Source organism: Hyperolius riggenbachi, chromosome 3, assembly GCF_040937935.1.
Source record: "Hyperolius riggenbachi isolate aHypRig1 chromosome 3, aHypRig1.pri, whole genome shotgun sequence".
Classification (NCBI taxonomy): Eukaryota; Metazoa; Chordata; class Amphibia; order Anura; family Hyperoliidae; genus Hyperolius; species Hyperolius riggenbachi.
The window spans coordinates 147,144,319-147,170,777 of NC_090648.1; the positions used below are offsets into that span (position 1 = coordinate 147,144,319).

Sequence of the window (26,459 nt, forward strand, 5' to 3'; positions counted from 1 at the left end):
AGAACGTTATCAAGTTGATCTTTTTTAGTAGCAATAAATTTCTCAACTACCTCAATTTGATTGACACACTCAAACCAAAGCACTGAACCCTCTGGATTGTGTCCACACTACCATCCATGAAAGTGCAAGGCCACACAGTGTAGGTAGAGGACGCCTTGAACCTATGCAGTAGCACAGACTCGCACAGGCTCGGCAGAAGAAGCCAGGCACAGGTGTCTCCATGTTACAGCCCAGGTGCAAGGCTGTGAGGTTTCAGGGTGCCAGCACCAATCGGTGGAGGTGGTGGAGACAGGGAAAGCCCTTGGAGGATCCAGAGGCTTCTCTCTACTGAAGTAAGTACCCATTTGGGCACTTTTTTTCCCTTCAGGTACACTTTAATATTTGCTTGTGTCAAGTAGTAGGTGCAATTGTAGGTAGGGCCACACGGACATACAGGATAGACTATAGGCATTTATAGATTCAAGTGATTTCACTAATGCTGGGAATACACGGTGCGTTTTTGCGGCTTGATTCTGCCGCCCAATCGATTCCCTGCTTGATTCCGCAGGTTATTCTCTTATCTTCCGCTCGTTTTCCTTATCTTTTTCCATTGTCCCCCATGTGGAATCGAGCGCAGAAACGATCGGGCAGGAGATCGGACGTGTCGGAAATTATCAATCGAGCCATCTAAATGGTTCTAAATCGAGCCGTGTATTCCCAGCATTAGTTTGACAACAAATCAAATATCTAAAGGAGTTCCCTACTAGGGTATTGTAGAAGGAGTAGGGCATTAGCTCTGGCCTTGTGCAGGAAGGGGCACCTTCTGCTACATCAGTCACTGCTGCGTGTGTCTGGGTCTTGTAAGCTGCAGGCCTGTTTGTCTGTAGCACTATTTAGCCTCCGGTCCCTTCCAAACTGGTTGCGTTCCGTTTTGTTTTTGAAAAGGCTGGCGATTTTTCAAACACAAGTACAGTAAAGTTACAATTGGAGTCATGGGATTACGACTTTCTAAAAAGGCAATCGTAGTTTTGCTGCATTTTTCCTGCATTTCGATGGGGCCCAACATAGTGCAAAACGCGATTGTGTTTTGCAATTGAGTTTTGCAATTTTTGGTGTGAAAGAACCCATAGCACGACATTTTACACATAAAGGACAACTGGCTCAGAACTGGCAACATGCACTGTGTGGGCAATGTCCCGAACATAGATGGAGAGGGAAGTGTGAAACTAGGAAGAAGGCCTCTAGATGACTTGCAAGTTGCATTTGTGATTCCTACAGAACTATGCAACATTCACCTTCACATTCTTTACACGTCTTTATTACTGAAACATGAAAACCAGACATAGAGACCAATAAAAGGCAAGAAATATCAGAATTGCCTGTAAAAGTGAGTTTACGCAATCGCCTGGAAATGATGTAGTGCCAAGTCATTCTAGTCATGCCATTTTTACTCTGTGCAGGATTTATGACGCTTCCACATATCGGCAGCCAATAAATCACAGAAATTCCCAGGTTACTGTTCCTTGCTCCTGGAGATCAGGCTTCAATCAGGCTTCACACTGCTACTCCGTGTGGTGTGACTGCATTTAAATTGCTTCAAATCTGCTCTTACTAAAAACCAGCCATACATGGAGGGACCTGATGCATCAAAAGAATGAATGAACACTCAGTCTTGTCCTTTATGCACTATGCATTTTTATTGATTTGTCCATTACTGCCATTTCTTAATGGGAATTGCTGTGCTTTGGCTTTCAACAGAGATTTCACTCCTGCCGGCTCTCCAGCAAAGCTGATACTGGTCTTCCGATGATTCTTCATCAGTCATAGACTGAAGTAATGATCCTTCATAAACCGTACACTGAAAGATCAACTCTTTTAACCTCTTGACGACCAGCTAACGCCGATTGGCGTAAACTGGTCGTCTGCGGGTTACCATGGAAACGGCCGCTCGATCGAGCGGTCTTTCCATGTCAGTTCACGGTGGGTGTCTCCGTGAACAGCCGGAGAGCCGCCGATCGCGGCTCGCCGGCAAAATGTAAACCGGCGGGGAAGGGGATCGCCGGCATATGATAGGCTGAAGCCTATCCTGCAATGCGCAGGACGGAAATCCGTCCTGCGCAGCTCACAGGGGGAAGGAGAGGGAGGGAGCGGGAGAGACGGCGGAGAACGCTGCGGAGGGGGGCTTTGAAGAGCCCCCCCCCGCTAAGCAAATGCAGCCGGCAGCGATCAGACCCCCCCAGCAGGACATCCCCCTAGTGGGGAAAAAAGGGGGGTAGTCTGATCGCCCTGCTGCACTCCTGATCGGTGCTGCGGGCTGTAGAGCCCACGCAGCACCGATTAGTGAAAAATCCCCTGGTCGGCAAGTGGTTAATATCTAAATGAAGCCTTAAGGCTTCTTAAGGCTCCTTTCACACTATATCATGACTGTGAATGGCAGCTGCACTGGAAAGAGTGTGTTGTGGTAGTGTAACATAACGCACAAATCTAGTTTAAAGGGTCCTCGGATAGAGCACGATTTTGTTGATTTGTGGTTTGCTTGTGCTGGATAAGGCCCGGTTCACATTAGCGTTCCCTGTCCGGATTCGCCGGGCCGGATCCGGACCGTATACTGTACAAACGGAACGTACGTTCCGCATAGCAATGCAAAGGCTATGCGGACGTTCACACGCGTCCGTTCCGTACAGTACGGAGCCGGACCGGATCCGGACACCGGAGGCTTTTCCAACATGCGCTATTTTTCGGTCCGGATCATCCGGCCCACGCACCCGGACCGGAGCCTGACTGCACCATCCGGAAATAGAAAGCAATGGGAAACGGAAGCACAGAACACACTGGCTACAAACACCTGACGTTCTACCCCACTTCCTATGCGTATTCTAGCGGCGATTTTGGATGGGGACACATGGGAAGCATTTTGGAGTGGAGCAGCAGTTACTTTATTACGTGCCGGAGCTGTTTGGCAGTATGTCGGAGGTGGAGGTGAGGCCTAAACAGCGGAGGACCTGATTCCACAGGTGCACCTTCTGCTGACCTCCCAGACCCCAACATTTTTATTTATTTGTACTCTCTTTTGCCAAACGGATCCGGATCGCAGCCTGATGTACACCTGATGCAACCTGACCGGATCCGGATCGGATCAGAACCGTACGGTTCCGATCCGGATCCGGTCCGTTTGGCAGAGAAACGCAAGTGTGAACGGGGCCTTAAGGAGATTGTCCTGAGCGCAATTCTCGTCCTGACGTGTTTTAGATGCATTTGAGCTCCTATACTGTGTAGTTCGATCGCAATCGGATTAGTGGAAATTAGTGAAAAGTGATTGCAGTGTGATTGCTATCATGTTTCATTGTGGAAACGAGCCCTGACGCTGCAAATTATAATTCCGACTTTGTGATTTTCGCTGGATAATAGCAACACAAGAAAAAAAAAAGCAGCATCTGGGACTTTATTTTTTTTATTGCATCAAAAATCAGAATAGCATGTAAAATTGAATCAAAATCAAGATTTAATGTAGTGTAAAAGAGCCCTTAAAGTGGTATGAAACCCAGCATTTCTTCTTTGCTCTAAAAGATTATTTACAGCATATTATATACTACCACCACTTTCTTTTTTACTAAAACAGCACTCAACTAGTTAAACACCGGAATTACATGCTCCCTGCAGGGAAAGCTGGATGCATCCAAACTGCAGATAACATTATCTTGTGTTTATTTATCAAGTGAGTAATGTAAACATTCTCTGGCAATTCAGACACTCCAGAACACAGACAGATACTCAGAAAGCATTTCTGGGTACATTACAGTATGAATACACCAGTTATGAATAAAATGCAATGTCCGCTTTTCAGAGCAAAAAAATTGTACTTTGGCAACTTATAATTTCTAAATGAATAATACTTATGCACAAAAGCAAATATAACTGTATGGGATATAAAAAGTAGGAAAACATGTTTTTGAATATTATGTCAGAGTTTTATACGGCTGTAATGCATATTTTTTCTTTCTTTGTAATCTCGTTACCAGCTTATATTTGCTGGAGAGCTTTTCGACAGCAATTAGACGAGGACCAATGAATTGCTGCAACAGGTTACATTTTTTTTTTATGACAAAAAACTTAAACATTTTGCATAAATTAAAGCTATAGCGACACATTTTGAATGTTTAAGTGTAAAAGTTCCCAGCTTGTACCTGGTGTTTAATCCAAACTTGTCTTTTCCTCTGCATAGTATTCCCGCAAGCTGTATTATTAGCGTTCTTTTTCACGCTTCCGTGTTTATTTGGGGAGGGTATTTCTAAGAGGAAAGGAGACTTCATTAGGACCAGATGAGTCGAGCCATGCCCTGGAGAGCAGCAAATTTAAATAATGCCTGAGGCCTTTATGAAAAGTTCTAAAACTTTCTTCACAACTGTGATGTTACCAATTTTGCATTGTAATTAGACTTTTCATATGCCGTGCAATTAAAGTTGGATGAAACCCGCATGAGGTACAGTACACTTTAATTAAGAAGATTTCACTGTGATTTACCTCAGATAGAACATCCTTTCAGTCCCATTTCCTAATGGTGAAGAGTAAGCTTGCTTCTGATTAAACCGAAAAAGTAGTTTTCATTTCAGTTATGTGATGCCGTTGCTTAATCTAAGTGCCAGATGACTTTAATTGATGAAATGCTATCGACGCTGCAGCGTCTTATGTGTTTTAATGATTTTAAATGCAATGCAGAACCTGTTGGATGATTGCTTGTGCTCACAGCAGGCCATCGTTATAACCGTTCACAGCGGGCTACCAGGGCTCATGGGGCCGCATTAATAAATTTAATAAAGGAGTAAACCATAACTAATTTATTAGATGGCTGGAAACGCGGCTTTTTAATTTCCTATTTGCCAAAAAAATATGTTGTCATTTTATACTGAATCTCTGCTTTCTCCTTAAAAGTTTTACGAAGTTGTTTTTCTTTCTCCCCTGTTCTTCCCTTCAGGTGGAGTGGATGCAGCAGCAACAGGTAAAGAGGAGGGTGAAGAGACACATCCGGCCGGAGGCCAACCTTATATACTTCAATGACCCTATCTGGTCTAATATGTGGTATCTGGTGAGCATTCCTTTTGTCAATATTTTCTTTTCTTTTAAACATTTACATTTCTGTGCGTGAAATGTTTCAGCATCCAGGAATGTCCCTTGCAGTCACTTACAGGTAATCATTGGATGGTGATGTGTAAAATTAATATTACTCCATGTGAGGTGAGCTTAGTGTAAGATCAGTAATCCCCTGAATCGGTATAGATTCCACCACGCCCCCTGACACACACACACACACACACACACACACACACACACACACACTACCACTGCGCGTGCACCACCTTCACACACTCACGCACACACGCTCCCCCCTCATTACACAGGCAGTTGTAATATGCGCATACAGCACTGCATCCATGCTGTTCATATTAGAACTGCCTTTTAGATATATATTGATACCAGGTAGCCAGGGCACCTTTAGAGGAAAAAAATGCATTGCTTCCTCTTGTTTCCAGCACACCTTGTGCTGTAGGATCTTTCCATCTGGAAGCTTGTTTGACTTCTCTTCATCCTCCTAATGACTTCCTGGCCCTTTGACAAGTTAAGAAAGTGCTTTGAATTAGTTCCTACAGGTTACTACTTTGACATTTTCTATAATCCTCGGTTCACGCAAATTGATTGCTCTGTCCCATCCAATTTTGTCTGCTGTTCCGCATTTTGGATGGAACCAGCAATGGACAAAAATGGATGGTACAAAGCAGTCTATTTGTGCGATCCAAGGCTTATATAACATGTCAAACCAAACTGGCCTACTGTAACCTGTAGAAGCCATTCAAAACCATGCAGGCAATTTCCATCTTGACTCCTTTGGATTTTGCAACTGTATGAATGACAAATTAAAAGGCACCAGAGCAGAAAGTGAATGGAATCTCTCCAGGCGGTATACAGTCCATCTAAAACAGCCTGTGCTCCATGTTCAGGTCAGGAGCCAATTTCATAAATTTTATTGAGCCAATGACAGCAAACACTATTTAAAATTGGGAAAAGACGGCTATAGTCCTTAAGGGGCCAGAACTGTTCAGTCCCAAATTAGTTAAGTGCGCGTTTGTAGAGGTGTGAAATGACCCGTGTATCTGCATGCTTTCAGGTGTGCCAAGCACAGCCTCAGAAGGAGATTGGTGAGGCCAGGCACATGCTGCTGGTAGAGCTCAGTGAATAAAGAAAAGCAGCTGGAAAGGATGTGTTACTTTGCAGCTGGTATACTGTATAACAATTGGAGACGCAAGTATACAGTGACTGTATTCCAAAGGGTTCAGTTAGCCATAACGGCCATGTGTCTTAACCTCTTGAGGACTGCAGTGTTAAACCCCCCCTAGTGACCAGGCCATTTTATGTAAAATTGGCCACTGCAGCTTTAAGGCCAAGCTGCAGGGCCACACAACACAGCACACTCGTGATCCCCCCCCCCCCCCTTTTCTCCCCACCAACAGAGCTTTCTGTTGGTGGGATCTGATCGCACCCCCATGTTTATTTATTTTTTTACAAATATTTTTTTTTTTTTTATAAAAACCCTATTTATTTAAATATTTTCCCTCCCTGCCTCCCCCCGCCAGCCTATCACAGCGATCGGCGGTAGCCTATCACCGTCAATCGCTTCTAAGTCCCCCAGGGGGACAGCCGTGTCACACGGCTATCCCCAGTACAGTGCTGCTGCTGATCGCAGCGCTGTACTGATATAAACACGGCGTCTCCCGAACGGCGATTGCCTCTCGGAGACTGAAGGCGGAGCTCTGCTCTGCTCCGCCCCTCAAGCAGGAGATGCACGCGCAGTTTGCGCGCGATCTCCTGCAAACTGCTGCCCCAGCACTTTACGCCAATCGGCGTTAGGCTGCCGCCGTGGCCACGCCCATCGACGTGACGCGGTTGGCAAGCAGTTAATCATTATTACTTTCTGCTGAGGCTAGAGGTTCCTGTAAATCTCTCGAACTGCCACCAGATCGACCATCAGGTAGGTCCCTCTTTGATCTTATCAGAGAGGAATCTGTTGTCTGCCCACACACAGATTTCAGCATGAAATCTATTGGAAGTCGTCCTAGCGCCACCCATTCCCCTTGTTATCATTACAGTGTCACCCAGTGGTGGAAGAGAGGTGATGGAAAAGTCTCTTCCATTTCTTCCATCACCCCTCTTCCACAAATAGGTGGCGCTGTAAAGCTGACACTGTTTCCTGGATGACGGTTTCCACGTCATATCATGTGATCGGGACCCAGAAGACCTGTCAGAAGTTCAGAGCTGTGGGTGGAGGCGTCTCCTAAACTAGACTAGCGCCAACGTCTCGATTACTGCATGAACGCTCATGATCGTTTTTCTGTGTTGTCTTAAACTTTAAGCCTGTTAATATTTTCAGATGCTGTGGATCTGTTTTTATCCTGCTCTGTATTTTCAGCATTGCGGAGATAAGAGCAGCCGCTGCCGGTCAGAAATGAATGTCATGGCTGCCTGGCAGAGGGGCTACACAGGCAAGAATGTAGTGGTCAGTATTTTGGATGACGGTGTGGAAAAAAATCACCCTGATCTTATTCACAATTATGTGAGTATAAATTAGCTCAACCGAAGAGCAAAGATTGGTTAACCTAATACATGCCTTCTATTTTGTCTGCTGTGGCAGGCTGCTCTTGTCATACCTTGCCAGTGTATGTTTAGTATTTGCAGGGTATGCTTACATTTTAATTTACAAAACCAATTACCATTTAGAATAATATTTAGCAATAAAGGTATACAGAATGTTTGTAAATATTCGAGACATCCCAATGAGGAAGCTTTCTCCACAGTTGTGTAACGGATTATGAGTGAGGCCCCGTTCACACTGCATGTGTTGCCGTCCGGACTTCAGCAATGCGTGCAGGAGGCAGACACGCACGACATCAGAAGTGCATAGACTGCACTGTCTGATGTTCACACTGCATGCGTTCCGGACCAGTGCGGTCCAGGAACGCATGCTGCACGCATTTTTTTCCCGAAATGCGCGGCTGACCCATTCACTTTCCACGCAACACATGCAAATGCAGATGGCATGCGTTGGTATGCGTTGCGTTCCGAACGCACGGCTATCTGCGTTTGGTAATATGAACGGGGCCTGAGTGATGCGCTTTAAAGGCAATACACTCTACTCTAAGCAAGTTATCTCCTTTCTCTCAAGGTGCCCATACACTGTGCAATAAAAACATTCAGTATTCCCATTTATTTGACCAAAACAATCGAATTGAATGAAAGTTTAAAAGAACCCTTTTTTTTTTTTTTTTCCGATCAAGAAAAATAATCAATTATCCTGTTTTTTCAATAAAAATCTGATTGGACATGTTAGATAAATCTTTATATTCGATCTAACAGAATAATCAAACAAAATGATCTAATCAGAAAAAAGAAAAAATTGTACCATGTATGGGTACCATCAGAGTGACATTCGGAATCCCTGTTTCACTCAACAGCTGAAACTTAGTTGGCAGTTCCAGACAACTGTTCCACATTTCATACAGGTTTTTTTTCCCTCACACCTGCCCTGAAGGACAACTGCAATGAGAAGAATATGAAGGCTGCCATATGTATTTCATAATACCAGTTGTCTGGCAACCCTGCTGATCTATTTGGCTGCAGTAGTATCTGGATCACACCAGAAACCAGCATGCAGCTAATCTTGTCACATCTGACAATAATGTCAGAAACACCTGATCTGCTGCATGCTTGTTCAGGGCCTATGGCTAAAAGGATTAGAGGCAGAGGATCAGCAGGGTAGCCAGACAACTAGTATTGCTTAAAAGGAAATAAATATGGCAGTCTCCATATCCCTTTCGTTACTGTTGTCCTTTTAAAAGGAACCAGTGGTGTAGCTAAGGAGCTGTGGGCCCCGATGCCCGATGCAAGTTTTACAATGGGGCCTCCCGATGCACTCTATACTTAAAGAGAAACTCCGACCAAAAATTGAACTTTATGCCAATCAGTAGCTGATACCCTCTTTTACATGAGAAATCTATTCCTTTTCACAAACAGACCATCAGGGGGTGCTGTATGGCTGATCTTGTGGTGAAACCCCTCCCACAAGTAACCCCTCCCACAAGAAAAGTTTGAACTTTTGTGGGAAATAGCTGTTTCCAACTGCCAAAAACCATGCAGCAGCTACATCACCTGCCAACAGTAAAATGTTCACTGGAGTTCCTCTTTAACAATTGATACGGTGCACCAAAATCTGCCGGTAGCAACTACAGTGTTTGAGGTGCAAGAAGGGGATGGAGGACAGTGTGGTAATGATCACCACTATTCAAAGTATCTATAGAAGTGATTATTATGAGCACAAGACCAAAAGAGAGCTAATACTGTAGTTGAGGGAGGACCCTTTGGGGCCCCGATGCGGTCGCAACCTCTGCAACCCCTATTGCTACGCCCCTGAAAGGAACCCCAGGTGAGAGTGATATGGAAGCTGCCTTATTTATTTCCTTTTAAACAATACCAGTTACCTAGCAGTCCTCATCTTTCTGGTCAGTAGTGTCTGAATCACACTCCTGAAACAAGCATGCAGCTGAGCTTATCCAGTCAGTCTTGAGTCTGTGACATCGGATATGCATGCTTGTTCAGGGTATAAGGCTAGACTTAGCAGGACAGCCAGGCAATGTGCATTGTTTATAAGTTAATAAGTATGTCAGCTTCCTAATCATCTCAATTCAGGTGTGCTTTAACCACTTCCATACCAGCACTCCCTGGCCCCTTAAGGACCAGAAACTGGTTTGAAAAAAACTGCACTTACTGGCGTCACGCCGTACAGACCCACCATTCACGACGATGTTCCATCGCTGTAGCCCTCTAGCTCTGCTGTTGCTATGACCAGGGCCGGATTTGTACTCTTTACCGCCCTAGGCCACTGTCCCCAGCCGCCCCCCTTAAGTATAGGTAGAAAGATGACCCCTTCCCTCTAGTATAGGTAGCCTGATAACCCCCCCAGTATAGATAGCCAGACTACTCCTCATCCCTTTCCCTCCAGTATAGGTAGCCAGATGACCCCTTCCCCATCCATCTAGTATATGTAGCAAGGTGACTCCTCCCCCTTTCCCTCCAGTATAGGTAGCCAGATGACTCCCTTAATCCCTCCTTTTACCCCCCCCCCCCCCCCCACACACACACACTTTCAGTATAGATAGCCAACTCACCTTCACACCGCAGCAGCCATTAGTGTCACTCATTTCTCCGCTTCTCGCCAGTGCAGACGCTTCCTCCTTCCTCATTCCATCTCCAATGCTGCCAAAGTCCATAGCCGCCGGTCACAATGCAAACATGCACAGAGAGCATGGTGGCTGCTGCATGGGCAGCTTGCAGCAGCGTGCAAGAAAGCAGCAAGTCCATAGCCGCCGGTCACAATGCAAACATGCACAGAGAGCATGGTGGCTGCTGCATGGGCAGCTTGCAGCAGCGTGCAAGAAAGCAGCAAGTCCATAGCCGCCGGTCACAATGCAAACATGCACAGAGAGCATGGTGGCTGCTGCATGGGCAGCTTGCAGCAGCGTGCAAGAAAGCAGCAAGTCCATAGCCACCGGTCACAATGCAAACATGCACAGAGAGCATGGTGGCTGCTGCATGGGCAGCTTGCAGCAGCGTGCAAGAAAGCAGCAAGTCCATAGCCACCGGTCACAATGCAAACATGCACAGAGAGCATGGTGGCTGCTGCACGGGCAGCTTGCAGCAGCGTGCAAGAGAGCAGCAAGCTTGCAAATGCTGCACCAGTTTAGCCTGCTGCTTTGGTGCCCTTCCTCCTGTGGTGCCCTAGGCCATGGCTGGCCCTGGCTATGACGGCAAGCTCCCTGAGCCAGTCAGACTATTTCATTGGCTCCAGACCCTGTGATCAATGTGAGCCCAATGGGATTAGTTTTCTAGCACATCCCACAGATGCATGATTGGATTAAGATCTTGGAAATTTGACATGTAAAATATTTTCGGCGTGGTTTTACTGGCTAATATAAGCTTTAATGGCACAACAAAGAAAATGGAAGAATTAAAATGATTTCCTGAAAATTAGAATGCATTTTCTTACATTGATTACATTTACTAACTGAATCTGTAAATCTGAGCCATAATACAGATGGTTTCTGTGTAATCTAAGCACAGCTATTTACTCACATTTTCATTTCAGGATCCATATGCAAGCCATGATGTGAATGGGGATGACCAGGACCCAAGCCCACGATATGATGCCAGCAATGAAAACAAGTGTGTTTATATATTCCCTATATATAATGTAATAGTTGTTACCACTAAGCTGAATTATACGAATTAGCACCTGGTCTTCATTATCTTACCTTCCTCTTGAAGAACCCCTTTAGCTGTAAACAGTCATACACCTAAATCGGCTACATAACTCAAATGCATGCTCTTTTTTTTTATGGATCCATGTGACTAATTATGCGTTTGTATAGTAATCACATTTCCCACAGTGTAACTAGCTGTCATTCGGCCAGTCAGAACGCTCACATTTGACTGTCCCTAGCATAGTTTAATGTCCTTACCATATTCTATCTAGATCCAATTTGTGGAAAAACCAACTGACCCACCAGTAGGATTTTGGTATGTGAAAGGAATCTGGAGTGCCTGGAGAAATTATACACATGAGAACATACAAACACCTTGCTTATAGCGTTACACAGATTCTTTACATTATTAAAGATTCTTTAAATTATTATAGAGAGGTGACAAAAGTACATCCCCATAGAGGTGATTGACTTGTTCAAAATAATTACTGATATAGTACTAATGTTCTTTGCCACAATATTGGTAGTCACAACACACACCCCCCCACACACACACTCACACACAATACTATAAAAATGGTGACATACCTTAGGTTCTATGTGAGCAGCATTTTTGCTTGCGAAAATCCTGTTTTCAAATTAGGCGAATTGCCACGAAAATCTTCGGAAATATTCGCGTTTTCGACCATCAGCGAAAATCAAAGAAACTTTGCTGTATGCGTACGCTTATGCCCTTGTGCGTAAAAATTTCCGCAAGAATATGCTGTATGCGGTCCCTTATGCGGAAACATTTCCGCAATAATCCGCTAAATATGCGCATGGGTGAACTAATACATGCGTACATTCCACCTTCCAGTGCGGAATTGTATACGTATAGAAGAGCAATAATATTTCTGCACATGCGCAATGATCCGTATAGACGCAGTTTACTGCACGCGTAGTTGACTTCGCAATACATACGTCAACTACGCGCAGTGGGTGAAGCTTCGCATAGCGGTACTACGCGGAAATACGTACGCGATAAACTATGTATTTAACGTGAAAACAATGGGCATTAGGTGAAAATAAACGCGAAAATATTCAATCGAAAATTCACCGGTCGAAACGAAATTAGTGCTTTTTTCGGCGAAAATTCGGCAAAAAGAATATTTGCATTTTTGCTCATCACTATTGAGCAGTAGTGGTCAAGTGACCACTATGGCTAGTGAAGGAAAGGCTCTCCTCTGTAGACTTACCCCCTTCCATGTAGTATGAGAGCCATACCTACACAGTCTATTCTATGGAGCTAAACACCCCATCAGACAGAAATCTTTGCAAGATGCTGCACACACAGATGCTGTAGACATTCAAAAGATCAGTATCTGCAAAAGATCTGTTCCTGCAAAAGATCTGTTCCTGCAAAAGATCTGTTCCTGCAAAAGATCTGTTCCTGCAAAATGCATTCATAGTCTATGATGTCTGCAGATCCCATACACACCTTGTTTAACAGACATTCATCTGCAGAACGGATCTTTGGCAGGAACAGATCTTTTGCAGATAATGATCTTTTGTGTCTGTACAGCATCTGTGTGTGCAGCATCTTGCAAAGAGTTTTTTCTGATGGGGAGTTCAGCTCCATAGAAAAGACTGTAAAGGTATGGCTCTCATACTACATGGAGGTTAGTAAGATTGGTCTGTGATCTTTCATTTTCCAAAGACTATAGTCTGATGTGTGTATGAGCCTTTAGTTGCCACATCCAAGCTTCGGTATCCCTTCCCCCTACTTTCTGTGCCACACGTGCTTCATTGGCCCGTGTGTGGTGGGGATGGGTTGAGTAGCAGGGTGGCCCCACCTCTTCCAGTGTCTTGATCAAGGTGGGATGCAGTATGGCCCACTATCCCAGAGCCTAATGTGACTGGAGGGACCAAGAATGTTTAATATCTGAAGTTCTGCAGTAGGCTTGTGCAAGGGAATATATGTAGAGTTTTTTTATATTACACTATAACCTATAGTCCACATAGGTAATACAAACTACTGGAATTGAGTTTTAAATGTGAATCAGACAATATATGGCCTGTGCTGACAAAGCATGAAGGGCACAGGCAGACACTTTTCTGTTTGTTCAGGGTAGAAGATAATCTAGAGCTGTTAACAGCCCATGCACTAGAAACTAAAGAAATGTTTCTACTGCAACCACAGGTATTAATTGCTCATTATAACTGATCGCTGTAACCTCGGATTAAAACCTTGAGCCATAGTCTGCAATCTCTAGATCCACAACTGCTATGGCAATAAATCCTGCCCAAACCACCTACAGAGTCAATTTAATCCATTTCAAGTTTTAGGAACTTCTAACTTCTAAGTATTAGGAAGTGAGAGAACATGACGGAAAATATAGAAGTTATAGTCGGGTAAATGAGGCTGTGTTCTGATCAGTGCTACAAAGATCAGCTAGAATATCAGCATGTAAGTGATACTGGAAGCCGTGAGAGCTAATGAGGAGAAAGTGAGAGCTTGATTTGTACAACCCAAGTCATGTTTTTTCTTTTGGATGATTTGAGAACGGTTTGTACAACTTACAGGTTTGAATTATTGTTTGTATTCTAGTTGGGGAGATTTACACCCAGTTCCCATATTAGGAAACAGATGCAAGATCTCTGCAGTGTGAACACGTCTGGCCAAAGGCTGTAGCGTTTATACTAGCTAATTCCAGTCCCACTGACTGGGGAATATGAGAAAACCTCTCTCCCACAGAGGACATAGAGCAATAAAAGGTTATGACACCCTTGCACATATGAACCACATAGGAGACAAGAACATTCTAATTTGATGCAGAATTATGCAAATTTTGTATGCTAATGTATGCAGCCTTAAAATGGAGAAAATTAAGCAAAGGTGAGAATTGATTGGTCCATTTTCAAGCTATATACATTTGCATAATCCTGTATCAACTTGGAATTAATTTCATCTCAATGACTGAGTGTATGTGAGCAAACTCACTTTTAATTAAAAAAAAAAATGGTCCGTCTCCAGATTGACGCCTCACAAGTGAAGTTCTGACCCTCCATGTGCACACGTTCTTGTGCATATAAGGTGTATTAGAGCTGAAGTTTAGGTAAAAAAAATCACATACTTGCCTAAGAAGAGGGAAGCCTCTGGATCCTAATGAGGTTTTTCTTATGGAGCCCTCCGGTCCCCTGTTGCCACTCACAGACCCCACTCACAATCTCCCCAAAGATTTTCTACAAGGGCTCGTTGGAAATCTGATTGGGGCCGCACTCCTCTACAAACACGAGTGTGGCTGTATTGTGCCTGAGTACGGTCGTGCCTGCGCAGGAAGCCAGAGAAGCTGGTGCACAAGCAGCATATGCTACTGCGCAGGTGCGGCCATGCTCATGCGGCTGCAACACGGCTGCCCCCGATGTTCTGGAGGGTCCCAGGCAGTGGTGGACAGCGTGGGAAGCGTCAGGTAGATCCAGAGGTGATTTTTTTTTTTCACCTGAGTTTATGCTCACAGAATAGCTGTAGGTTACATTATGAACGTATGATTATTATTATTTAATTTTTTTTATTTCAATTTTTTTTTATTGGATTAAAATGCAAGTGATAACATTTTTTACAGTGGTATTAACAACATATAGCACAGTATACATATTATGCAGAAACCCCTGCCGCAGAACTGTACAAAGGCGGTCCAGAATGCGATTGAGAGGAGCTAACACTTTTTTTTAAACTACTGCAACAATCAAAATGCAGTACCATTCCAATTTAAATCCTAAAATACAGAATAAACCCCCCCCCCCCTGAACAACCCTTAACCCCGCCCCCCCCCCACCCTACCCTCTCCCTTAATGGACCCCGCATTTCTATCAACTCTTATAAGGAGCCTAAGGAAACTCTTCTCAAGTGAGAGGACATCAAAGATATCCAACGTATACATTAACCATTATAAAGCCACTAACTATTACCACCATCCAAACCTGAAGATGTACTTTAGAGAGCAACAGCTACTGTATCGTGGGGACCTAACCGCAAGATATCAGCATCCTTTTCCCTTCTTCACGTGTTATAATTTTATACTCTACTAGTGACCTTAGCCCGTTTAAAAATGGGCTAGGTCTGCTACTAATCCACACGACCGCCCCTTCTGGCCCGTCCTCCACCGGCTCTCGGCAGTGTCTCTGCGTCTTGTTCCTGCACATGCGCAGTGCAAAAAAGCACTGACACACGGACAGATGCAGGGACACTTACCTGTTATTGTATAGGATTCTGTAAAGCAGGTCCAGAATGTCCGTCTTGCAAAGTGGAAAAGAACATTTTGGTATTTAAATAGCAGGAAGTAATCGGCAGTGTCTGCATTTGAAAATTAACCAATAATAAGTAGCAATCCTTAGATTTCTGTATGTTTGTATATGAAAACTTTTAGCACTGACCTTCTCCTTGCTTGTCCCTGCAGGCATGGCACTCGATGTGCAGGTGAAGTGGCTGCGTCTGCTAATAATTCCTATTGCATTGTGGGCATTGCATATAATGCCAGGATTGGAGGTAAGTGGCACACCTGTTCTTTCCATGAAAAGACATTCTATAAAATTACTCATTCATATGTAAATTACGATGTAATGGGTATGCATAAGCGGATGCATAAAAATGTCAGATTATTTCACTTGCTAACGTTTGATTTAGCATTTCATACATATTTAGGGTGATTTTTCATGTTTGCATGGAGCATTAGAGAGGATTTACCAATTAATAATAATTGTGGGTACTAGCTGTCCAAAGAAGATAAGGGCAGCGTCAACTGGACTGCTTTCTTACTGCAATCATATCAAGTGTGTGTTTATCATTTTTTCTTCTGTACTTGACAAATGAACACGTCAGAAGGTGTAATCTTCACAGCTCATTTACTTTAGTAAAAGCAAGAAGTTTTAAATCAGGATGATACCATTTATTGGCTAACTAAAAAGAATAAGAATAAGCAAGCTTTCGGCTTTGCAGCCTTCATCGGGCTTAAATCCTGTTTGCTTGCAGGCTGATGGTACAGACAGCTTTATACATGCAACATCAAAAGGGGATACATAGATTTTTTTCAAGCATAAATACTTGTCATTAAGATGCCTTAAAGCGGACTCAAACCAAAAAAATTTTTAATTAAAAATATTTAGTTGCACCACTCTGACACATACAAAGATAAATAAATCCTCCTTCAAACCTATGATCATTTCAGTGCATGCTTTTCACCCTTCTCTTTTCATAGCTAGGATTATACTGGGGGCAGCCATTAGCAATTCCTCCATTGCCGGACACCATCTACTCCGCCAGTTTGCCGGAAAAATCCCGGCAATTTGAAAGGAAGGGAGGGGTTCCTCCAATAAATGTAAAATATTTTATATTTGTCATCATGCAGCTGAAAAAAGGCTGCTATTTATTATTATAATTTAGAAAATAGATTTTATTTCTGAAATCTTGTAATTTTAATTTGGGTCCACTTTAAGTGAAACAGAACCCCATTTAGATGGTCTGTTTCACTTAAAGGGACTCCGAGCAGTGCCTGTGGGTATGCCTTTAAGCATACTCACAACTAATTAATTCTATCCTCACACCTACCAGCATGATGTTTGTAATTATATCCCCATGGGTTCCTTATATTTCATTGCATTGTGCTGAATGGAGCTGCCGACTTTGGGGAAAAGCCGTCCTGTGTAATACAATGTAACTATGGAAAGATGCATACCATTTTGAAGCTCTCTTTCTCCTCTTTCCACGGATATATAAACCGCCGCCCTACGCCTTTTAGTTTTCTCTATTTTCGTGATCGAAATTGCAGCGGCCGCGATTTCGATCGCGAAAATAGTGAAAACTAAAAGGCGTAGGGTGACGGTTTATATATCATTGGAAAGGGGAGAATGAGAGCTTCAAAATGGTATGCATCTTTCCATAGTTACTGCACTGCTCGGAGTCCCTTTAAAGGGACTCCGAGCTCACGAAAAAAAGAAAAGTTGTACTCACCAGGGGCTTTCTCCAGCCCAGTGCTGGTCGGGAGGTCCCACGCCGGCGTCCTGGCTCCTCTCCTTCTCCCCGCTCCAGTATAGCTGACAGGCCGCAGCCCGGGCGACACTCGGTGGAGTGTCGGGCTGCAGCTTCCGCGTATGACGCGGATTACGTCACACGCCGGCCGCCTCGCGTCATCACGGCGGCCGGCGTGAAAGTACTGCGCATGCGCGATTAAAGCGCGCATGCGCAGTACTTTCACGCCGGCCGCCGTGATGACGCGAGGCGGCCGGCGTGTGACGTAATCCGCGTCATACGCGGAAGCTGCAGCCCGACACTCCACCGAGTGTCGCCCGGGCTGCGGCCTGTCAGCTATACCGGAGCGGGGAGAAGGAGAGGAGCCAGGACGCCGGCGTGGGACCTCCCGACCAGCACTGGGCTGGAGAAAGCCCCTGGTGAGTACAACTTTTCTTTTTTTCGTGAGCTCGGAGTCCCTTTAAGGCATCTTAATGACCTCTATATGTTATTTAATGTTATTTAATTTAAGCTCTGTATTCCACAAGGATCAGCACACTCAAAAGATATGTTGCAAAAATTATAGCTCTTTTATTGAAGAAACAGAATCCATAAAAAATCACGTGTCGGACAAGGAACAGCAACCTGCAATATATAGGTATAGACACCCACAGTCCATCAAAATGCCAGCTGGTAGCCTTGGAATAGATAGTCCATGAGTCCAAAGTCCACAATACAGCAGATAGTATGTCTTGGATAGTGGCGACAGACACTGGCCTAGAGCGGTTTCGGGGATCTGCCCATCTTCAAGCCGAAAAATGTGGAATACAGAGATTGTACTGCCACAGAGTGCTCTGGTGACTTGATGGTGAATGCACCTCAGCTGTGGTAAGGGACGTGCGGCCAGGTATCCTTACTTGAATTTAATTTGAAGCTCAACATATCAAAAAATGATAGTGAAAGCTTATGAATGGGCACGTCAGATTTTTTGTGAGGGGCACAGTAACTCACAAACAAACACAAACACTTATATCGCGCTTTTCTCCTGGCGGACTCAAAGCACCAGTGCTGCAGCCACTAGGACGCGCTCTATAGGCAGTGGCAGTGTTGGGGAGACTTGCCTAAGGTCTCCTGCTGCATAGGTGCTGGCTTACTGAACAGGCAGAGCCGAGTTTCGAACCCTGGTCTCCTGTGTCAGAGGCAGAGCCCTTAACCAGTACACTATCATCTATGTAGTGCACATCATACTTCACATTTATTGAAGCAGGGGCGTAGCAATAGGGGTTGCAGAGGTAGCGACCGCATCGGGGCCCTTGGGCCAGAGGGGCCCCGAAGGGCCCTCCCTCAACTACAGTATAAGCTCTCTATTGGTCCTGTGCTCCTAATAATCACTTCTATAGATACTTTTAATAGTAGTAATCATTAACAGACTGCTCCCCATCCCCTTCTTGCACCTCTGACACTGTAGTTGCCATTGACAGGTTTTGGCACGCCGTATCAATTGTTATGTAAAGAGTGCTTGGGGGGCCCCATTGTAAAACTTGCATCGGGGCCCACAGCTCCTTAGCTACGCCACTGTATTGAAGGACGTGCTGGGTTTAGATTTAAAGGATGCTGACGCATGCATCCCGGTAAGCACCTGCGCAGTAGTGCCAGACTCCAGCGACCCGGAAGAGGCTGCCAAAGGGGCATTTATATAGGATGGGGGGGAGGGGGGGTAGAGAGGGGAACTGGTGGAGCTGTAGGAATCAGGTCAGGTCACGGTATATGCCTGCTCTCCCTGTTTCTCTAGGTTATTTCGGCTCTGGTATCCTTTAATCACTACAGCCCGCGGGTTGTTTTCACCTTTCAGCACTCCCCCAATCATTCGCCATTAATGTTATCATTACTTTACACACCTAAATGATCTACAGTGTATCATGGGTTTTTTTTTTTTTTTGCCACAAATGAGGCTTTTTGGAGTCTATATATATATATATATATATATATATATATATATATATACAGGATCTTCTCAAAAAATTTGCATATTGTGATAAAATTCATTATTTTCTGTAATGTACTGATAAACATTAGACTTTCATATATTTTAGATTCATTACACACAATTGAAGTAGTTAAAGCCTTTTTATTGTTTTAATTAGGGATGGGACGAATCCACAATTTTTTCGAATCCGAATCCGAATCTGAAAAGGTTCTCGAATATCTCGAACCTTTCGAATCCCGAATCTAACGAATCCTGCACATAAGAATTGTGCGATCTGTGGTATAGTTGCCCGCAGTATAGGTAGCGAGGTAAAGGTGCCTTCAGTATAGCTAGCTAGGTATGGGTGCCTTCAATATTGGTAGCTTTTAGTATAGGTAGCAAGGTATAGGGGCCTGCAGTATAGGTAGAAAGGTATATGGGCCTTCAGTATAGGTAGCAGGGTATATGGGCCTTCAGTATAGGTAACAGGGTATATAGAGGCCTTAAGTATAGGTAGGTATGTAGGTAGGTATAGGGGCCTTTAGGTAGGTAGGTAGGTATAGGGGCCTTTAGGTAGGTATGTAGGTACGTATAGGGGGCCTTTAGGTAGGTATAGTGGCCTGTAGGTAGGTAGGTATAGTGGCCAGTAGGTAGGTATAGTGTCCTGTAGGTAGGTAGGTAGTTAAAGGGACCTTCAGTATAGGTAGCAGGGTATAGGGCCTTAAGTATAGGTAGGTATGTAGGTAGGTAGGTATAGGGGCCTTTAGGTAGGTAGGCACGTATAGGGGCCTTTAGGTAGGTAGGCACGTATAGGGGGCCTTTAGGTAGGTAGGTAGGTATAGAGGCCTGTAGGTAGGTATAGGGGCCTTTAGGTAGGTAGGTAGGTACATATAGGGGGCCTTTAGGTAGGTATAGGGGCCTGTAGATAGGTAGGTATAGTGGACGGTAGGTAGGTAGGTAGGTACATATAGGGGGCCTTTAGGTAGGTATAGGGGCCTGTAGGCAGGTAGGTATAGTGGCCGGTAGTTAGGTAGGTACGTATAGGGGGCCTTTAGGTAGGTATAAGGGCCTGTAGGTAGGTAGGTATCGTGGCCGGTAGGTAGGTAGGTAGGTAGGTAGGTAGGCGTCGCTCCCCCTAACCCCCCCCCATGCCTCCTCCGCTCACCCCCACGGCCTCCTCCGTCCCCCGTGCCTCCTCGGTCACCCCTGCATAAGTATCAACTCACCTGTCCAGTGGAGCGCAGAGCGGCAGACCTCATCGTTACTTCTCGGTTCCCTCTAGTGGCCGGACCGGCTTTTACTGATGACGTCATTGTAAAAGCCGTCACTAGAGGGAACCAGGAAGTCAGCGGGAGGTCTGCCGCTCTGCGCTCCACTGGACAGGTGAGTTGATACAAAGTATGCGGGGCGGGCGGAGGAGGCGCGGGGCGGGCGGAGGAGACGCGGGGGGGGGGGGTCAGAGGAGGACGAGTGCGAGCGGCGGATGCGCGGCGATGCAGCGTCGGGATTCGGCGGATTCGTAAAGTGGAAAATGGCGTCGGGATTCGAATCCACGAATCTCGAATATTTCCCAATATTCGAGGGATTCGTGGATTCGCCGGATTCGTCGTCCCATCTCTAGTTTTAATATTGATGATTTTGGCTTACAGCTCATGAAAACCCAAAATTCCTATCTCAAAAAATTAGCATATTTCATCCGACCAATAAAAGAAAAGTGTTTTTAAAACAAAAAAAGTCAACCTTCAAATAATTATGTTCAGTTATGCACTCAATACTTGGTCAGGAATCCTTTTGCAGAAATGACTGCTTCAATGCGGCGTGGCATGGAGTCAATCAGCCTGTGGCACTGCTCAGGTGTTATGGAGGCTCAGGATGCTTCGATAGCGGCCTTAAGCTCATCCAGAGTGTTGGGTCTTGCGTCTCTCAACTTTCTCTTCACAATATCCCACAGATTCTCTATGGGGTTCAGGTCAGGAGAGTTGGCAGGCCAATTGAGCACAGTAATACCATGGTCAGTAAACCATTTACCAGTGGTTTTGGCACTGTGAGCAGGTGCCAGGTGGTGCTGAAAAATGAAATCTTCATCTCCATAAAGCTTTTCAGCAGATGGAAGCATGAACCCACTTTTGAACCAGAAACAGCGGCAGAAGCGCCTGACCTGGGCTACAGAGAAGCAGCACTGGACTGTTGCTCAGTGGTCCAAAGTACTTTTTTCGGATGAAAGCAACTTTTACATGTCATTCGGAAATCAAGGTGCCAGAGTCTGGAGGAAGACTAGGGAGAGGGAAATGCCAAAATGCCTGAAGTCCAGTGTCAAGTACCCACAGTCAGTGATGGTCTGGGGTGCCATGTCAGCTGCTGATGTTGGTCCACTGTGTTTTATCAAGGGCAGGGTCAATGCAGCTAGCTATCAGGAGATTTTGGAGCACTTCATGCTTCCATCTGCTGAAAAGCTTTATGGAGATGAAGATTTCATTTTTCAGCATGACCTGGCACCTGCTCACAGTGCCAAAACCACTGGTAAATGGTTTAATGACCATGGTATTACTGTGCTCAATTGGCCTGCCAACTCTCCTGACCTGAACCCCATAGAGAATCTGTGGGATATTGTGAAGAGAAAGTAGAGAGACGCAAGACCCAACGCTCTGGATGAGCTTAAGGCCGCTATCGAAGCATCCTGGGCCTCCATAACACCTGAGCAGTGCCACAGGCTGATTGCCTCCATGCCACGCCGCATTGAAGCAGTCATTTCTGCAAAAGGATTCCCTAACAAGTATTGAGTGCATAGCTGAACATAATTATTTGAAGGATGACTTTTTTGTTTTAAAAACACTTTTCTTTTATTGGTCGGATGAAATATGCTAATTTTTTGAGATAGGAAATTTGGGTTTTCATGAGCTGTATGCCAAAATCATCAATATTAAAACAATAAAAGGCTTGAACTACTTCAGTTGTGTGTAATGAATCTAAAATATATGAAAGTCTAATGCTTATCAGTACATTACAGAAATTAATGAACTTTATCACAAAATGCTAATTTTTTTAGAAGATCCTGTATGTATATATATATATATATATATATATATATATATATATATATATATATATATATATATATATATATATATATATATATATATATATAAATAATAGTTCCTTATTTTATTCTCTTAGCAGCCCTGCGCGAGTTGTCTTGTTTTAGTCAGCTCGTGGCAGGGCATCTGCAGCCAGCTGAAATTGTTTTGCTGCCTAATGTAGCTATGCAGAGCGGCGCAGAGAGCATCTTCTTATTTACCTGTCTGGATTGGCTTGTTCTCTTCTGCTACCCACAGCAATGCAATCCCAACCTCGTCATCTGGCTTCCGATCACAATACTACATGTGACCGGTACTCAGAAGACAGCGTTGTCCGGTGGGGGAAGAGGGGTAATGATAGAAACTCACTTAAAGTGGACCTGAACTCTTGCACAGGACAGAAGTAAAACATAGAGAAATGCACCATGCATGTATTTAGCGTTTAGCCTGTGTAATTCCCCCCTTATCTGTGACTAATCACAAGTTGTAATTTGATCCCTCAACTCACCTGACTGCCATGGCAGAGATCTCATTTGTAAACACAGGATGTTAATGTGTCTGCTTCCACGAAAGTAGACAAACTGCAGATTTATTGCAGGATCAACTGTAACAAAGGAATGTTTTCTGTAAAGGTTATTATACTGTTGCTTATCTTTTAGAGCAGAGAGGAAGTTCTGAGTTCTGCTCCACATAAAAAGAAATAAATATAGCAGCTTCCATATCAATCTCACCTTGGGTTCAGGTCCGCTTTAAGACCAACCCCATACAGCGCTCTTTCTAAAATGGTCAGGACTGATCTTTTCATTGATAGAGTAGTGAAAACGATATCCCTTCCATTGCAGTGCAATTCTCTTTAGCTGCTGGCACTCTTGTTCCTTTGTGTGGACTCCAGAGAATTCTGGCCTGATATAATTGCTCTTTAAGGGCTGGTGCACACCGAGCGGCTTTTTGGGCGTTTTCAGATCCGCTTGCGGCTGCGGATCTGCTTGGTCAATGTATCTCAATGGGGTGGTGCACACCAGAGCGGCAGGCGTTTTGCAGAAACGAAAAATGCCTGGGTGAGGCATTTTTTGGATTTCGGATGCGTTTCTGCCTCAATGTTAAGTATAGGAAAAACGCAAACCGCTCTGAAAAACGGCACTTCAGAGCGGTTTTGCAGGCGTTTTTGTTACAGAAGCTGTTCAGTAACAGCTTTACTGTAACAATATATGAAATCTACTATACTGAAAACCGCAGCAGCAATCCGCAAAACGCTAGCAAAACGCCTCATAAAAATAAAAAAAAGCGTTTAAAAATCTGCTAGCATTTTGCGGATCTGCTAGCGGGTTTTGGTGTGCACCAGCCCTAATACATGCTTTTTTTCAGTGTTTGAATATAAATAAACCTATTCACTGGGTTTTGAATTGTTCCTCTGATGCCTTGAGTGTGAGGACACGCAGCTGTAGAAGTCTATATTGTGCGTCACCTGCTCCTGGGCAATGAGCTGGAACTTGCAACAGGGAAAAGCAGTCATTAGTCACACATCATTGCGTTCCTGTGTATTGTGCTGCGCGCCCTGTATCTCACCATGTTCTTCATGCACTGGATTCCTGGCAGCGAGTAGCGGCGTAGCGCTTCTCATCGCCAAAGGGGTTAAACGAGTCACAATCTTGGGTCACTGCCACACAATGCTGTTCTGTTACACGCTGCACTGCTGCTCAGGAGATTAATCTGAAATATTATACAATGCCCTGCAGCCATTAACTGCTTAAAGACAACACTGGCTGAACAAATGCTTAGAGCACTGGTTAGTATTCATGACTGTTGTAAATCCATGCAGAAAACTAGTTCTTTCCAATCAGCATTGTACTGCACTCTCTAGCTAACAGACAAATGTCTATATGTAGCTGGCAGTTGTTTGCATTTATCTGTTTCTGTGGAGTTGTTTTTCCCCCTAGGTACGTTTGGTCACATTAAGTGTTTTAGTGCGACCTGGATGAATTCTAATACCATGCTTGAAATTGTCATAATACTTGTGATAATGTGATGCCCTGATTTCGGTATGACCTGCCCTCTGTCCTGCATCCTTCTTTTAGCCTTGCTAAGGACTGAGTAATATGGAATATTTGGGCTCCTTTTTACAATGTCTGTTGTGACGCGGCTCAATGGACAAAATAAGCGCATCACAACGCTATGCTTGCATTAAAAGACCGGGTCCGGAGCCAATGAATTTGGCTCCTGACCCGCTCACAGGGCTCTGCCATCATAAAGACAGGCAGGGCGAGTGAGCTGTGGCGGGAGACAGTGGCGAGATCGGCAGGAGCAACGAAAACGGCGGATGCGCGCAGCAGCGGTGAGTCGAAATCTATGCCCTGGCAGCCAAATAGCCATCAAAACAGGGCATAGATTTCAACTATGGCGGTCCTTAAGTAGTTAAAGTGCGATTAAAGTAAATGTAAAGGCAATATTAAAAAAAAAAAAAAAAAAGCCATATACTTGCCTATGGACAGGGAAGGCTCTGGATCCTATAGAGCGTTCCCTGTCTTCTTTTGCTCCCCTCGTTCCAGCGTTGTCAGTCACCCCGCGTTGGGCACTGTGGCTGTATTTTAAATGCGCCCGAGCTTAGACTGTAATGGAGAAGGCACAGGTAGTGCAGTCAGTCTGAGAAGATTACAGCCTGTAACAGTCTGTCGTTTAGGCCTTACCTAGGCTTCTGACCAGACATTTTACAAGTCATTATTTTTTAAATTGGCTAATTAAAGTGCTTTGATGGATAAATTGTGCCTAGAATGGGGCTTTGATTGTGTCTTGGACATGTTATTCCAGTAAGTTTATTTACCTCTACGCTGTTTTTTCTTTTAATCCAGAACTCAACATGTGATGAGCTATTTCTGTTAAATTATCCATGCACATTTAATCTCTCCAGCAGAGTTCCTCCAGACTCCTGCTGCAGCAATTAGAATCCAGCAACATCCTACTTATAGCATTTTATAGCCAACAAGACACATGCAGGTCTTTTTTTTTTTTTTTTAATCAAACAGGAAATTATTTTTTCCATTTCTCTATATTAGCAGGTAAAATGTCTTCCTTTTTGCGTTTTCTACTTACACCCCCCCCCCCCCCCCTTTTTTTTTTTTTTTGCATTAACAGTACAATGTATGTAGATGGGCATAGAAGTATATCATGTGTGGTTGTAACATTTTTTAAAAATGTTACGGTGGATTTTGAAAATTCTTAACGATCACAATCCTGAAAAGTCCCCACATACCTTGCAGAAATAATCAGAGGCTGTACATTGAGTGGACATAACCTGCTGCAAGTACATTCCTGCCACAGGCAGCACTCAGATCCTTACTGCAGTGGCCTACAACATTACAACCACTGACAGAGGAAGTGAATAACACTGACTGTCTCATTACAGTGCCATATGTAAAGGGTTAGGATAGATTGGGCAACAAGGGAATAAACGCACATTCAAATCTCTACACAATCTAGGCAGCAAATATCTGAAGAACTTTTTGCAACTGCGTCACACCTCCCACAACTTCAGACCAACAGGATCCAATAACTTGACTACTTCCAGAGTCCAACTCAAAAGCTTTGAGAGCCAAAAACAACTGTCATGCTGCCCCTACCCTTTGGAAAGCCTTGCCACACCCAATCTAGACAGCTCCAACCCTGGAGGCATTTAAATCAAAACTGAAAAGCCATTTATGGACATTTATTTTTTCCCCTGTAACATATTGCAAACTGCAGTGATGTACTGATCTGAGACAAGCCTATGAGCTTTGGTTTCTATGAGAGGAAAGCACTAAGAGACTTTGCCCCCTTTTTGAGTATTGAAGTAAAGCTTTTGAAGTAAATTCACCCCACCTCGCCCCTGCAGGCCCATATAACTAAAAAAGAGAATTTTTCAGACTGCCTGGGAGTGGTGGGTAGGTAGCTGTAGGGCAAAGCTTTTAGGCTATGCTCACAGTAGGACGTTGCGGTGCTGCATTTTAAAGTCTTATAACGTACCTTACTACACTGCAATTAGAAGTGTATGCAACGTTTACAGTGTGATATTAGGGTTACGGTATAATGTATAGCGCTATGTAACGCACTCCTGCAGTGTGTTACCTCTAAACGCACACTTTAACAGGTACAGGGAAGCATACTTTTCATTGCCTGTATGC

The 26,459-nt window shown here is 44.3% G+C and overlaps 1 protein-coding gene across 2 annotated transcripts in view; it reads left to right on the top strand.

Moving 5' to 3' along the window:
* Nucleotides 1–26,459, top strand: part of PCSK6 (proprotein convertase subtilisin/kexin type 6) — a 205,996-nt gene that overhangs the window by 99,896 nt on the left and 79,641 nt on the right. For both annotated transcript variants that reach the window (XR_011030241.1, XM_068275084.1), the window contains exons 3-6: nucleotides 4,952–5,062; nucleotides 7,439–7,582; nucleotides 11,168–11,244; nucleotides 15,719–15,807. Coding sequence is in view for 1 of the 2 variants with exons in the window: in XM_068275084.1 (XP_068131185.1) it covers nucleotides 4,952–5,062; nucleotides 7,439–7,582; nucleotides 11,168–11,244; nucleotides 15,719–15,807 (421 nt within the window). In the remaining variant the exon portion in view is untranslated. The remainder of the gene's footprint in view (nucleotides 1–4,951; nucleotides 5,063–7,438; nucleotides 7,583–11,167; nucleotides 11,245–15,718; nucleotides 15,808–26,459) is intronic.